Below are 16,353 nucleotides of genomic sequence, written 5' to 3' on the forward strand. Positions count from 1 at the left end.
AGGGAGGTCAAGATCATGATGGAGAACTCTACAGAGACAGCTGAATCAAGCTCACGGAAACTCTTGAGCTAAGAAAGACAGCTGTGGAGCTTCCACAGGACCACACTAGGCCCTCCATATGTGGGAGAAAGTAATGAAGTTTAGACTATCTGAGGGGTCCCTGGCAGCAGAACCAGGATCTACCCCTGGTAAATTTGTACATTGCTCTTAGTAACATTTTTACTATGTTGATCCCAATGATCAATGAGAATGGAAGATCATTCTATTTTCTGGTATCTTCTGCAATGTGTTTCTTCAAAGACTTGCAGTTTTTATCATGCAATTATTTCATTGCTAGGGTAGAGATACTACAAAATATTTTATATTATCTGAAACTGTTGTGAAAAGTGTTTTCCCCTGATTTCTTTCTCAGATCATTTGCCATTAGTATATAGGATGGCTACTGATTTGTGTGATTGAATTTTCTATTCAACTACTTTACTGAGTTTGTTTATCAGCTATTGCACAATCCTATGAAATTTCAGGTAATTTATGTATATTGTCATATAATGTAAAACTAAAGATACTTTACAGTTTTTCCCCCTTGATCTCTTTCAGTTGTCTTATTTTCCAAGGTAAGGTTTCAATTACTATAATGAATAGGTGTGGAAATATTGGATGACATTGCCTTCTTCCTAATTTTAGTGGAATTAATTTGAGTTTCTCTTTATTTAAGCTGGTATTTGCTATATATTTGCTGTAAACTGGCTTTGATTCATTTGAATATATCCCCTGTATCCATAATCTGTCTAATAATTATATTATGAAGAAGAGTTGCATTTTGTCAAAGTACTTTTCCTTATCTAATGAGATGACTATATATTTTTATTTCAATTTGTTTATAGGGTGAACTGCATTTATTGATTATATATGTTGAGTCATCGCTGAATCTCTAGTATGAAGCCTACTTGACCATGATGATTGATCCTATCGGTGTGTTCATGGATTTGATTAAGTTTGCAATCATTTTATTGAGCATTTTTGCACATATGTTCAAAAGGAAAATTTGTCTGTAATTCGATTTTTTTTCCTTAAGTTGTTATGCGATTTAGATTTATTGGTAACTGTGGTCTCATAAAGTAAATTGGGAAATATCCAATGTGTTTTCTTTCTGCAGAATCTTTGGAGAAGTATTGGCATTGACTCTTCTTGAAGACTGATAAAATTCTAGACCAGGTTATTTTTTCTATTTTTATTTACTTATTTTTTAATGCTGCATAAGGGTGGATCTTGTTTGCACATCCATTGTGTTAGTCTCTGGATTTTTATTAAGAAGATGACACCATTGAATTTGAGAGCTATCAAATTGCAATGATTTTTTTCCTATTATTTTTCTTATTGCTGTTGGTGATGGTGGTGGTGTGTGTTTGTGTGGACTCCCCTTCTTTTGATTTAGCTAGTCTGAGATTATTTTTCCCTGTATGTAGCTAACTCCTTTAGATAACTTCTTTACATTCTTCTATTACCTTCTATCACTTTTTATAAAGCTAGATTTGTGATAGATACTTTTTAAACTTGGATATATCATGAAATTTCTTCATCTAGTGGCTGAAAGTATTGTTGGGCATAACAATCTGAGCTGGCATTAAAGTCTGTAACACATCTGTCGAAGCTACTCTGTCCTTTAGCGTCTCCATTCAGTACTCAGGTGTAATACTAACACTTCTGCTTTTATATGTTTCATAATTCTTTTTTTTATTGTAGGATTTACTATCTTTTCTTTGTTCAGTACATTTATAGTTTTGATTATAATGTGTCAAAGGGACTTCTTTTTCTTGTCCAGTCTATTTGGTGCTCTGTATGTTTCTTGTATGTTAATAGACATCTTTAATTTAGAGAAAATTTATTCTAAGCGTTTTGTTGTAAGTATTTTATGTTTTGACCTGCATTTTTTTAATTTCACCTATTCCTATTATTCTTAGATTTACTTGTTTTACACATTCCCAGATTTCTTGGATATTTTGTGCTAGGGATATTTTAGTTTTTTTCTTTTTTTTTTAAACAACATATCTATGTACATCGTGTTTTCAGTGACAGGGATTCCTTCTTCCATCTGTTTTATTATAATGGTGAAGCTTGCCTCTGTGGTTCCAAATTGAGCTCCTAAACTTTTCATTTCCAGATTTGTCTCGATTTGGTTTTTCTTTGTTGATTCTATTTCTACTTTCTTATTCATTTTCTTCTACTAGTTGTTTATTTGTTTCCTTCTTGAGGACCTCTATCGTACTCATAAAAGCTGTTTCAAGTTTGTTTTTAAGTATGTTTGAATATTCAGGGAAGAACACATATGAAACAAACAAGAAGCCTAGGGAACTCTACTTCATACGTCATCCATATTTTTCTTAGTGTTCTCTCTCACACCTCATCTCTTTTCCTCTTCACTGATCTTCTGACCATTTAGTTGTTTGTGAGTCAACTTTTCCATTATAACATTTGCTCCTAAATGACTGTGCAATGGTCTGTCATTGTGGCTACTTCTGCTTGCTCACGGACAGATTTCATTAGAAGTCAAAGAGGATATTATATATATAATTTAACAAATTTCCCAGATCTTTGTGGGGAATGAAATAATCTAGAGTGATACTCACCCACCTTTGTCTGAAGATTGGTTTGAATAAGCTGTACAGCCCAAGCATCTTCGAGGACTAATTTTTTTCTTTTGCATAAAAGTTTCTATTTTTCACAATCTGTACTTTTTCATTTCCTACAAATGGCTTAGGAGCTCACAGTTATAGACATTCTTGGGGTAAAGAGGTAAATCATTGTTCTTCTTTCAAGATTAATCCTCAGTTAATGAAGGAAACTGTCTTTCCTATTTTTTAATTTTATATTTGCTGACAGGTATTTATTAGACTTTCTTCAATACAACTGACATTTTCTTCCAATACTTTCTCAAATATTAAAGTATTATTACTTGTCAGAGACTTTCATAAGTGATAATGAAAAAAGGGGATTATTTCTTATATTATGATCACAAAGACCAATATAAAATATCATTTTTAAAACTACAATAACAAAAATATTGATTGTCAAGATAAACAAACACGTATCTTTTAGAGAATGCCTTTGAGAAGAAGTTTTACCAGAAGTGGATCTACCTCTGGGACAGTTTAAATGTTTCAAGAATAGTTTGAAATTAAAGACATATGGAAGCAGTGATGCTGGAGAACTAGAGAGTTCTGTACCATTTGTGTAAAAGGAAGTCAAGGCTGAAGCGGTAGGAATGCCATTAATGTAAATTTCTGTGTACTGCGGTAGAGAGTACCAGGTTCACCAAGACTACCTAGAAAGCACAGAAAGACCACACTCATCTCCAGCAAATTAAGACTTCAAGACTCTGTTCAATGAAAGTGTACCTTCTAATCTAACACTAAATTTCATAAAACACTTCCAGTTTTTTGTACATAAACAGTCTATAATTTCATTATTGAGGCCTTTATTATTGAGTTATCTGTATTGTACACTTAATTTACTCAGTGTGTAAAAACAAGGTATATTGTATTTTAGTTAAACTTCTTTTCCTGTCCTTATAAAAATCGTCAAGGTTTTTTTATTTTATGTTTTAGTGTATTATTGTACTGATTTGTATATATTGAGTAATCCTTGCATGCCTATAATTACTCACACTTGATTATGGTGAATAATCTTTTACCATGGTGTTGCATTTAATTTGCAAATATTATGGCAAAGTTTTTTTTGTATCTACGTTCATAAAGTGTGTAGGCTTGTAGCTTTTTGTGTGTTGTATCTTTTCCTGGTTGTGACTTACAATTAAGCCCATATATATAAAGATCATTCATACTTATTAACCAAGTATTTAAATCATCAACACTTCACAATTAACATTTCTTTCATTCTCCTCACATATATATATATATAAAAATATAAAAAATATATATAAATATATATAATAATATATATTCTAAAATATTTTAACATAAAATTGACATTGGCAAATTTACAGTGTCTCACAAGTAATAATCCACTAGGGTGTTTAAACCACATGAAATATATTTAATTAATCAAATATATTATTTGGCAAAGTGAGATTTCAGTGTAGGTCTGCTTATTGAATATAGGTAAGACTACACTTATATAAACCTTCGCATTCTCTGTTTTTTGGAAAAAAATTATTTACTATTTAGATATTCTATTCATTTTTTAAAAAATATCCATGTGTTCTGAATTTAGGTTCCATTATCTTTTCTAGAATTTTTTTCCTTGAGAATTTTATAAATATATTTTGAATATATTCATCTTCATCTACCTAGTCCTTCTGGCCTTTCCCTTCAAGATTTATTTGTTTTAATTTTAAGTGGATAAATGTTTTGCTTGCATGTATATATATATATGCATATTTATTATCCAGTTTCTATAAAGGCTAAAAGAGAAAGTTAGATTCCCTTGAATCTGTACTTATAGGAACTTGTAAGCAAGTGCTCTTAACTATTAAGGCTCAATTTTTGCAGCCACAATTTATATTTTCTGAAGAATATTAATATTTTAGCAAACCCAAGATGACTTTTGTGATCTTTTTTTTAAGTGCTATTATGAATGTATGGATTTTATGCTTATCTGGTTTCAGTCCATCGTAGTAACTTACATTTCAGATACTGTACTGGTTCTTGTCACTCAAGCCACTTTCAAGCTTGTCTCCATGTGCTGTGCTCACTAGCCTTTTAGTTATGTGTCTACAGTCTAAGACGCCGCTAATGTTTCATATCATGAAATTTTTTTTCTCAGATCTGAAATTCCACATTCCCCACAGTAGCCCCGTTTCTAACATGTGAGAAATGATCTGTATAAATCACTGCGAACACTTACTCCTGGATTTCTCTTGGTACTGTACTGTTTTTGGAGGTAGAGAGTTTAGAAAAAAATAAATATTAAGCAGGATCTCATATTGCTATTTTTAAATTTATTTTTTTGTTGTTGTATTTACTGCCGGTCAACCTAAGATCCATACCCAGAGCCTACTTGGGGGAAACAGAGAATAAACTCTCTCATGTTGTTCTCTGATCTTATCTATATTGTGGCATGTGTTCATCATATTCCCCAACACAATACAAAAAAACTAAATAAATAAAAGCTAAATTTTAAAAGATAGTTCTCCAGTTCTCCATATAATCAACTGATATATATATATATGACATTAAATTAAGTCAATTCAAGCTTTAAACTTTATTTTATATTGTTTTGAGAAGATATGGTTAAGAGCACATCACCACTGAGTATGTATTCATACATAAAAATACAATTCTCCCAACTTTTCTACTTCCCAGTAATACAATCTTTATGTAACTATCCTTTCCATCTTTGTGTTAATTTCCCCTTTGGATCATTGGCTTCACTGTCTTTTATTAAACAAAATGTTATTGTAAGCTTTAAAGAAAAATAAATAGGATTTACTGAGGACTATACTCTCTGAAAGGGAAGATCATAATAAAGAAGAATTTCCTTAGAGCATTGCTTTGATGACACTTAGTAAATGGAAATATATTTTACCAGAAAAGTACTTGCCCAGGAACTCGGTGAATAAGATGAATGTTATTAGTAAATATATTTACTCTGACATGAATAATATTTTGGAAAAGATTTACATGAAAATTAGATTTTGATTCTTTTTAAATATTTAGAACATCCAGTAATAACATAAAACAAGAAATCATAAGATTCAAGGAATATGTTTGAAGTAGCTGAAGCAAAATCAAAATCAAAATCTTGCCATGGCATCAGTAAGTTGCATGAGATATATTTTTCTGACTTAGGAATATCTAAGACATTTTTTTAAATTAGAGACGCAAAATGAATATGTGGCTCGTTAATGTGAACTAGTCTCCTTGCAGAATCCTAAGAAAGAGTCCAGATTTTGATTTATGAATAGTCCTTCAATAAAATGGATATTTTCCAACTTCTCTTGAGATATTTTTGCAAAAACTGAGGTTAAGATTTTGTGTTCTTGAGGTGAAAAATCACACATAATCCTGTTCAAACACCACATTCGTAGTTGTCATTAGGGTGAATTTTCCAAATGACAAGGAAATAAAAGTATCTGTACTTATAAGAGTGGGGATAGACTGGAAAAGCCATACACTGTGTGCACTGTTGTACAAACAGTAGAGGCAGGTTGTGTTTCTCTCTCAGAAAGGGACTCAGTGGACACTTAGGGAAGTTAGACCTGAAACAGAAACCTCTAAAGCTTTAGGAAGAATCCTCTTCAGTTACTTCAATGGAATTTGTTCTATGAGTAACAAATGTATGTATTAGGCGGCAAGGCAACATGTATCTGTAGCAATTCTATGTGAGAGAAAGAGCAATGACTTCCAAAAGGGACTGAAAACCATTTCCCCCCTTTGTTTACTTACATTCCCTAATTTCCTCATGCATAATGAAAAAAACCTAAGAAAATTTTTCAACGTTATCGTTCCTGCACTTGCCCCAGACAGTGTAACCCAAAAGCTGGTATCATTTCAGTATGATTAGTTTTAAAGTTGCGTGGAGTCATGTGATACATAGCAGGGAAGTCTAAACACAATTCAAACTAGCAGAGTCGTCCAGAGAAATTATCTCCTATTTCACCTAAAGCATAGGCCTTATAATAAATGGATTGTGATTCATCATCTAAGGAAATCTTGGTTTCGTGAAACTCATGGTTTCATGAAAATCGATGACCCACAGTAAAATTTATAAGACTGGAGCCACTGAAGAAAAAATATTTAAAATACATAAAATATTAGTAAGAGCTATAAATACTCCGGCAAATTTATGAACAAATCCACAAATGGCAAGGACATCAGGACCAGAATTTCTAAGCATACTATTCCCTGAATAGATATTCAACAGTGGAGAGAAAACGCACTATATTTAGTTGTCAGTAGTAGCCCAGTTATCTTGTGAGTTCTGTGCAGCATAACACATAAATTAATACAATCTTAGGTCATCCAGAGCAGGGTGCAATGCAGAATTCTCCTTGGTCACACTTATCATATTCAGTGAAGATAACCCTGTACAAGACCTGATTTACCTTTTTTGTGCATGTTCACAGAGATCCCTACCTCATCAGAGCCATCTGCACAGTCAAACTCTCCATCACACCAAAACCTTGATGAAACACAGTCGCCGTTGCTGCAGAGAAAGTCTTTCATTGTACAGGTCTGGGGCTCTGCAGATAGAAAAAAAAGCACGGAGTAAAAGTATTTTATCATCCGCATTCTGAGCAACATGAGGAGGTAATGAAAAACCGAAAGAGGTTAGGCAAGCAGAGGCAATAAGATCATTTAGGGGGAACACCTCATAAGGAAGCTATGGAACAGAATATACTAATTTTCAAATATAGTTTCAAAGTCATTAAAAGAAATCATTGAAAAATTTGAAAGCTTTAAAAGATGGGCTATTATTTAATAAAATATAATTTTAAAGTACAATGTAATGTGAAAATTTGTATGCTAGAATATTGTGCTATAGTCTTTTCCATTTAGAGTTTTAAGCTATTTAATGTATTTAATAAACATTTACTGACTTTCTATATCTATTATTATATTTAACAACATGATAGGAGAATAAACATTGATACTGACTCTTAATTATATATGGTAGGGATTTTATTTATCTGATTTTGTCAAGGAAAATCCAGGATTCATAGGACAAGAAGAAACATAAACATAGCATTAGAAATGGGTAGGTAGGCTTTCTAGAACAACAACAGCAGCAGCAACAACAACAGAAACAAAAACAGCCTATCTGTTGGTGTAATTGTTACCTTTTGTTCTATAGAATTTTCCTGTCAATTTTGAAAATTTGCTGACAATTGATTTAATTGTAGTTGGCCATATTTTTTTCCTGATAAGAATATTTTTTATTTATTAATTAAAAATTTCTACTTCCTCCTATCCTTCCATTTCCCTCCCATTATTTCTTCTTCCCCTCCCCCCTCATTCTCCAGTCCTAAGAGAAGTAAGGGTGACCTGCTCTGTGGAAAGTCCAAGGCCCTCCCCCCTCTATCCAGGTATAGGAAGGTGTGCATCCAAATAGATTAGGCTCCCAAAAAGCCAGTATATGCAGTAGAATCCAAATCCGGTGTCATTATCATTGGCTTCTCAGTCTGCCCTCATTGTCATCCACAATCAGAGAGTCCGATTTGATCACATGCTCATTCAGTCCCATTCCAGCAGACCTTGGTGTCGCATACTGGTAGAATTTGCTGAAGGAGACAGAGGCAGGAGGATCACGAGTTCGAGGCCAGCCTGGGTTATATTTCTTATAGGACTAAAATCAAGCAGCGTGCCTTAATGGATTCACTTTAGCCTTAGTGGAAAGTGTTTTGTCACAATGTTGATGTCTGATTTCAGAATTTGATTTCTGGAAGTGATCAGTGAGACAGTTGAGATCACCCTTCTCTAGTCTGAAGTCTTGGATGAGAAAAATCAGCCTCTGTTTTCTCTAATCATTAACTGTCTTCTTAAAATGCTTTATTTCTTTGTTTTAACTTATTGTTTAATTACATAAATTCACTTTCAGGCATTATATGAATAAATGTATTTTAAGTAATTTTCCACTCATTGTCTTTGCAGTTGTGGCCCATGCAATAATTTCTTTGTCCACATAAAAAAGGAGTAAGTAATAGACATCCAGCCTGAGGAACACATACATAGAGATGTATGCTCTCCATAATGATGGTGAGAAACTCTGCCTTCTGTTAGAAATATCTCTGCATGAGCTGTTCCAAAACACAGTTTTGTATTAGACATCAATGTCTATGAGCTATTCAGTCTCTGAGCATTAGCAGGGCTTGGCTGGTGTCATAACTCCTACATTTTACTCAATGGGAACTTTGAATAACCGTGGGAATGTCATAGGTATTGGAGAGTTCTTTTTTCAACTTTAGAATTGAGTATGTCTTAGTAAATGACCTTTAGTCTATAAGTAAAACAAAATACAATTTAGAAAAATGAGACCAAGTAACTGACTGGGCCTTACAGTTTACACCTACAATTCCAAGTTTGAGTCCAGGTTGGAGAGTATAGCAAATCATAAGCTAGCTTTTGATTTACTAGATTTTTACTAGACAGTAAAACTTGTCTTAAAGAAAAACAAAACAGAAAACAACAACAAATAAAAAACAAGCAAACAAAAAATCCAGAAACGAAAATAAAACAAAGTAGATTTTTTTCTTTTTTTGATTTATTTTATTTTATTTTTTTGTGCATTGGTGTTTTGCCCCAGAGAGTTGTGAGGGGTCATGTGGGTCCTTGGAACTGAAACTTTGTCCTCTGGAAGAGCAGACAGGGCTCTTAATTGCTAAGTCATATTTTCAGGCCATAATGGACAGTTTCCAACAGGACTCGCTGAATCTTTGTTCAGTGGGCATTAGAGTAGCAGCGCTTTCTCTTGTCTTTATTCTGTGTGTGTGTGTGTGTGTGTGTGTGTGTGTGTGTGTGTGTATATATATATATACATATAATTTCCTTTTCTGAAAATAACTCTGTTGACACTAATAAAAGCAGTAACTGCCAAGTACTAATTATCTAATTGTCATTGGACATTATGTAAATAAATTGCTGAGTATTTGCACTAACTTAATTCTCAAACCTCAAAGCAAATGTATAATGCATTTGCATTGCTTTTTTTCTATGTAATTGAGTAAACTGAGGCATAGAGAGAATTCTAACTTTACTCTAAATGGCAGAGTATTCAAAGGAACTAGTATTGAATTGAACTAATACAGCTAGATAGCCAAGACTTCTGTAGTTTACATTGCTTTCAACAGACTGCAGAAATGATTGCAGGACAGTAGGAAGCTGAATTTCTTTTATTGGACACCTGCCTATCTCTGTCTATTTTACTTAATTGTTCTCAACATCACCCAACACAAAAGTTATCATGTTTTATTGGACTTTGTAAAAGCAAAGAATTTTATTCTAAGAAAAAAAGAAGACGTGATGCAGTATGTGCAAATTTTAGCAATGATGACTGACAAAATAATTTTAATTATGAAAATAAAGATAAAAGTACAGTTATAACATAAGCTAAATGCTTAAAAACTACACAGGAAACGTTCACATATATGTGCTTGAATGTGAGCAGGAGTCCTTCTGCTTTTAGTCCTTGTGTTTAGTCTGTTTCAAAGCAGACATATTTCCTATGTGCTAAATGGCTTCCTAGGCTTTGACATATGTTGCTGTATGGAGAGTTGTAAATTGCTGACATAAGATTGTATATAAGTTATATTATCTGTTGGAGGCATTTGCTTAGTAGTTAGTTATACAGTCAATTTGTTTCGTAATGTCTTTGTCTGAAATCATTAGATTTGTTGCTCCAGTAAAGAAGAGAGACTGCTATTTGCTATGAAAATATGCTATGAAAATATTTTAATTAACAATGGAAATTCTCAGTAATTTTTGCCATGCACTGAAATTTGCCGGCACATATATCTATGAAAAGAAGCAATGGTAACTCCTCATACATTCATGTGCCATTGAGGAACGGGATGTGTAATATGTTTCTAAACTTCGTTTACATAGCAAAGAACATTTACTTATCTTAAGATAGCTGAAAAAAATTTTTTAAATGAATTTAAATCAGTTATTCTTAAAATTACAAGTGCTTATAAAATATTTTAGCCTTTCAGATAAAGTAGAAGAACAGTTTTCAAATTTATGGCCAGGTAGCATTATTTGTGCATATTAGAACTTCAGCAGTGGGGAAATGTCCCTGTCTGATACCCGATTTGTAAAGAAAGTCTGAATGCCATCTTTCTCATAGAATAACTGAAATCTTATTCCCATTCTGTCTGTCATATAAACTGTATCCCAGGGGTAGATAGGAACCCAGCACATGAACTGTTTACAATGCTTTCTGTAAATCTGCCTGGGCACATTGCCCACCAAGAAGCTTCTATGGGGTCCATTTCTTCTGTCTGGGAAGATTCCTGGATTTCAAAGTTAACAATGAACCATGAGAGTGGGGCACCACACAGAATGACTATTTTCTTCAATATTAAGGGAGGCAAAAACACAGTCTCAGCTTTGGAAACTGTAATTAAAACCATCCTTGATGAAAAGAACACAGAGAAGCTCAAGAAGGAAATCAACTTTCCAAACCACACACTTCACAGCATAGCATAGATATGCAATCTACAGATTCTCTACTGAGAATCAGTTACTCTATGTCCAGCAAAAGTTATATAAATATGGGTGTCAGTAATTTGGAATTGTTGCATTTATTGTATAGGATATACCATAAAATAGTTTTATATAGATTCAATGTGAAGTCTCTAGAAATTCCAATAAACTACAGGAATCTTGTCTATATACAAAACCCAATTTTGTGATAAAACGGCATAGCATTCAAGAATTGATAATAAGCTATATTAGTTCAAAACATATGAACTACTTAACTATCTACATTGATTACTTAGTAAATACCAGTGGCATATATCACATTGTTATTGACAATGTAAGAAAATGGTGAGAGTTCTCAGGCATTTTCATGACTGGTTTGGATTAAAATATGGTCCAATGACAGTGATAATTCCTTGACTGTAGAGCAGAGATCATTGCTGAGGCAATGCCCATTGAACACTTTGCAAATGATATGATCAGCAGATGACAATCAATGACTATGGACCAATAATTCCATGTGAATGTAAGAATGCAAAGAGCATCTTTGATTTCACACACAGTTGACAATTAACACCTTCTTTACTGCTTTAATTATTCTCATACAGATAACGGAAGTTCTTGTAGCATGGTTTAAAATAAAATATACTAAGTCAGATTCATAAGTAAAGCAATCCAAGTGAGATTTAAGATTATGTGAGTGTTTGTTAAGAGAATATGTGTGCTGTTTCATAAAAGTAAAATTGATTTACAATTTCTGGTATGTTTTTCTACTTAATAAATGATTAACAGAAAGTATTGAATATTCATTAAAGTGTACAGATTCTGAAGATACCATAGAGAAAATAAACACCCTGATCAAAGAAATCGTCTTTCTAATAGATAGGTTTTCACTGATTAGTGAATAGTTCTTTGGTCACTGGCTGACTTCTCCATGTCTAAACAATAACACTCATCCACATTGGGAATTCCAGTTGATTCAGAGACAAGCTATCTCAACTCTCAACCTTCTCTACTTTTTTTGTATTGAAGCAATAATCTAATTTCTTGTATAATTTCAACAACTCAGTGAACAAAGGTCTACCTTAGCTGGTGGAGCAAGATTATCATGCAAGGTACACTGGATGGTGATGCAGGAAGTTCACAAATCCAAGGACTGCTTGGGCAACACAATGAGTTTAGGGCCGATTTGGTCATATAGCAAATTCTACCATAAAATAAAAATAAAACATAGTAGCAAATTGATCTAGGACACTTAAATCCCACAATTCAATTTCTGTTCACATATAGGAAAGGGGGAAATGCAAGAAGAGTGGAGGAAAGAAGGGAGAAATGTCTCCAAGGTTTCTTCTCACTTAGCCTGCTGTCTTCTGTATTTTTCAAAATGGAGTCTTTGTCATCTATATGATTAAGATGAAGCACATCAAGGAAATCTAAGAAATATTGGATGCATCAAGTATGTAAATTCTTGTATTTTAAATTTACTTTTTATTGATGTCATATATCCATCTAACTTTAATATTAGTTACTGAGCCTGTTATATATATCTGAGAACCTGAGAACCTAAGAATAGTTAAAGGTGATGAAATGAGTTTTAACTGTTGATGAAATGAGTCTAACAGTCTCATAAGTCCATGCAATATTCTTTACATTTGTAAACAGTGATCCATTAGGACTATGTATATAAAAGTGAGAGCTCGCCAAGTGCTGCCACAGTCAGATATCCCCAATAATTTGATTGTCAGTCACAGGTTTCACTTCTCCAAAAGTTATCTGAGACATTAACACATGTTGTGCAGGATGAATATCTAAATGATTCACTCCACCACATACATGCCTTTCTGTAATGTATTGCTGTGTAGATTATGGCGTTGTCTTCTGGGAATGATTGTTTTTAACAGATAACATTACTGATATCCATCTGCATCAAAATTTTTAGGAAGAAGCAAAATATAGATACTTAACAAATATAATTTGGTTATTTTCTCATTTTAATCATGGTGATATCACTTTTTACTTATACATAAAAGCAGTGATAAGAATTTTACTGAGGAATAATGCTTAAACACAGATACTCTGTCTTAGTGAGAAAATATAATTATTGGATAATTATGGCTTTCAAATTTATTGTATGAAAGTTCAGCAGGCAGGTGCCATCAGTGTTATTCTATTTTCTGATAAAAGCATCCTGAATGCAGATGGTGTTCACTACTCCAGAGAGGATAAATGATAACTCACTGAAAGATGCTCTTGGGTGAATTTGTAGTGTGAAAGGATTGAGGCAGAAATGGAATGAATAGCATCCGTTAAAAATGATATGTGTTGTGCTGTCTGCACATCAGTCAGCTCATTGTATGAACTTGCATCAAGGGCTTTCTTCATTGCATACTAATGGTCTGTATTAAACCTCCTGATACTCGTCTACCAATTCTGCAAGCAGAAAGAAAATAACTCCCAGAGTAAGCAGCCCAATCATTTTACCCTTTAAGAATCAGGTCAATTTATTCTGCATATTCTGTCCAAATGTGAATATATGTATAAGAATATGAACGTCAGGACAGAGGGGTCCAAATTTTGCTTTAACAGAAATAAAAAAAAAAAATGCCGTCCTGCTTGTTCATTGAATGGAGTGTCAGGCATGGAAGGTCATGAGGCAAAATTTACTTACTGCAGTTTTCTTCATCAGAATTATCACTGCAGTCATTCTGGCTATCACACCGCCAGTGATCTGGAATACAGTTGTTGTTCTTACACTGGAATTCATGAGGTCCACAAGTCTTTTTATCTGTAATGAGAGAACCTGAGTTTACATGGTTGGCTTCCATTACGACATCCTTACAATAGTCTAACTGCTTTGTCAGTGCATGGCATATCACATCTCAGGAACTTCTGTTCAGTACTGACTGAGAATTATTGCAAAGGGAAGATGAACTCAAGTTTTGAGTCCATTTGACCCTTTGCACTTGTTCCATATTATCACTGGAAAATTAAAAAGCAATTAAACCAACAAGTGATGTGTGCAGTAGTATTGTCAAACTTGTCCCAAACTATACTTCTTTTTCTGCTTCTACGCAAAGTAACAAAATAAATTATTGTAATATCACTGAGCGTTTATGTTGTCCTGTTTCACAAAGAGTTTATAAATATGAGTTATCCATGTATAACAATCTGTTCATCAATGTTTCATATTTTACCTGCTGCCAGTTGCATGTTCTTGGTCAGTCCTGACTATGGTTTACTCATAAATTGTATATTATGTACTTTGGATGTACATTATTCAAACAGTGTGGGATAGGAAGCATTTTATGGTTCCAATATTTTGCAGATTTTTACACCTATGTAAACATGATGAAATATTTCTTGGATGACAACCAAGAGTAAATACAATTCAGTTATTTTACATAATATATTATGTTATATAATATTGACAATACATACCATATAAATGTATAGTATATACCATATAAGTAATGTGTATCATGTATTAATAAAAATATCACATCTATATTTATATATTATATATAAACAAGATTTTATACAACTTCTTCAATGTTCCCATGGTGTGACCTGAGTCTGCATATATACCATATAAATGTAGTAAATATAATATATTAATAATATATAATATATAAATAATATATATATATATTTATATATTTTTTGCCAAACAAGATTTTATAAAACCTTTTCAATGTTCCTATGTTGTGACCTGAGTCTAACACATGTAGTTAGGTGTGAAGTTCTCTTCTCTTGGCAACAAAGGCATGCTCATAGTCTTTTAAGGACGGAACCATTTCAGAACTTAGTCTTTCTAATGGGAGGCTCAACCTATATCAATGCCTCTTAGTATGTGAGCAAAGTAGGAATACTGAAAAGATTTCATTCTACACAAATCTTCATACAATTCCCTGAAGACTAAGAAGAATTATTAACAAGGCTTTGACTGTACATTAAATCAACAGAAACTCTTTCAAGTTTAGGATTCTGATGGATTTTAAGTACTAGTAAATGGCAGGCCAAATACTATAAAACATCTAGTTTTACTCCTGATTTGGTACTCTATGTAAGTTCAGATCAAATTGATATGAAAAATTAAGCAATAGAAACAAAAACTGAAGTGAGAGTTTCTACACTTCTTTAGTGTCAATCTAACTATAGACCGCATGAACTTTAAACTTTCACTACTCTTTGTAGAATCACTTAGAATTGGGCTCTAATGTTGGTTATGACTTATCAGGATTGGATTGCTTTTCCCTGTTATTGGGGATTAAACTCAGATTTCTAACGAAATGTGTGATGATAATACTGCCCTTGATCAGTGGTTTAGACTGACTACATATGTTCTTAAGGGTCAAGATACAAATTCAATAACAAAATTATAAACTAAAACCCCAGCTTAGAAATATTTTTCTTATATACATGCAGATCAACTTCTCAGACATAGTTAAATTAGGGATATGATGTGTTCCTGGAAAGAATCACAAACTGAAAGCTTGGGGCCCCAACTGGTGTAACTATTGCCACGTGATTGTGTCCTGAGGGTGCCAAACTTATCAGCAGTAGCTGTAGTTACATGGTTGTTAGGAATTGGGTTCTTTTTGGAGTGAATTGGTCACTACAATCTTAAAAGGTATATTTTGTCCTTAGCACTTTCCCTGATGGGTCTCTGTAAAGCAGAAGGTGAGCAGCTTGGCTTATTCCTTTAAAATCTTCCTTTATGTTGTTACATGAAGAACTCTTGGGTCTAGAAGCAATAAGACTGCATACTGAATCTTGTTCTGTCTTTTATGTTATTAATGTCTGATATTGTGTCATAGCCTTGAAGAACAGAGTTGCATAGCCACAACTGAGATGAGCAGGGAATCTTACATTTTCAGACTATTAAAACAAGTGAACTGAAAGTAACAGTAATTACTTGGTGATGGTTGCTACTCTGTATTCCAAAAGTGCACAGTGTAAACTTTTAACTCCAATTCATAATGAAAAGCAAAGTGATTTAGGAATAATTTAGAAAATTAAACAGTAAATATCTGTTCTGAACTCAGCCCAGCTCCTAGCTAGGCATTTTAATAAACACAATCACTCTCAATTCCCATAATATCTTAATGAAGGATTATTGCATTTATTTAAATAAAGGAGAAGCACAAACATCAGAAAGTTTAAGTAATTTCTTCAATTTCCAAAAGGAGCTCAATAA

At 33.1% G+C, this 16,353-nt stretch overlaps 1 protein-coding gene across 2 annotated transcripts in view; it reads right to left on the reverse strand.

Annotated features, from left to right (window-relative positions):
- The window catches only part of Lrp1b (LDL receptor related protein 1B), a 1,858,137-nt gene that overhangs the window by 145,464 nt on the left and 1,696,320 nt on the right, over positions 1-16,353 (reverse strand). For both annotated transcript variants that reach the window (XM_087899923.1, XM_087899922.1), the window contains exons 67-68: positions 13,825-13,941; positions 7,095-7,201 (exon numbers count right to left, since the gene is read on the reverse strand). In XM_087899923.1, coding sequence (XP_087756049.1) covers positions 7,095-7,201; positions 13,825-13,941 — 224 coding nt within the window. The remainder of the gene's footprint in view (positions 1-7,094; positions 7,202-13,824; positions 13,942-16,353) is intronic.

The sequence above is a fragment of the Myodes glareolus genome, chromosome 21, assembly GCF_982192425.1.
Source record: "Myodes glareolus chromosome 21, mMyoGla1.1, whole genome shotgun sequence".
Taxonomy (NCBI): domain Eukaryota; kingdom Metazoa; phylum Chordata; class Mammalia; order Rodentia; family Cricetidae; genus Myodes; species Myodes glareolus.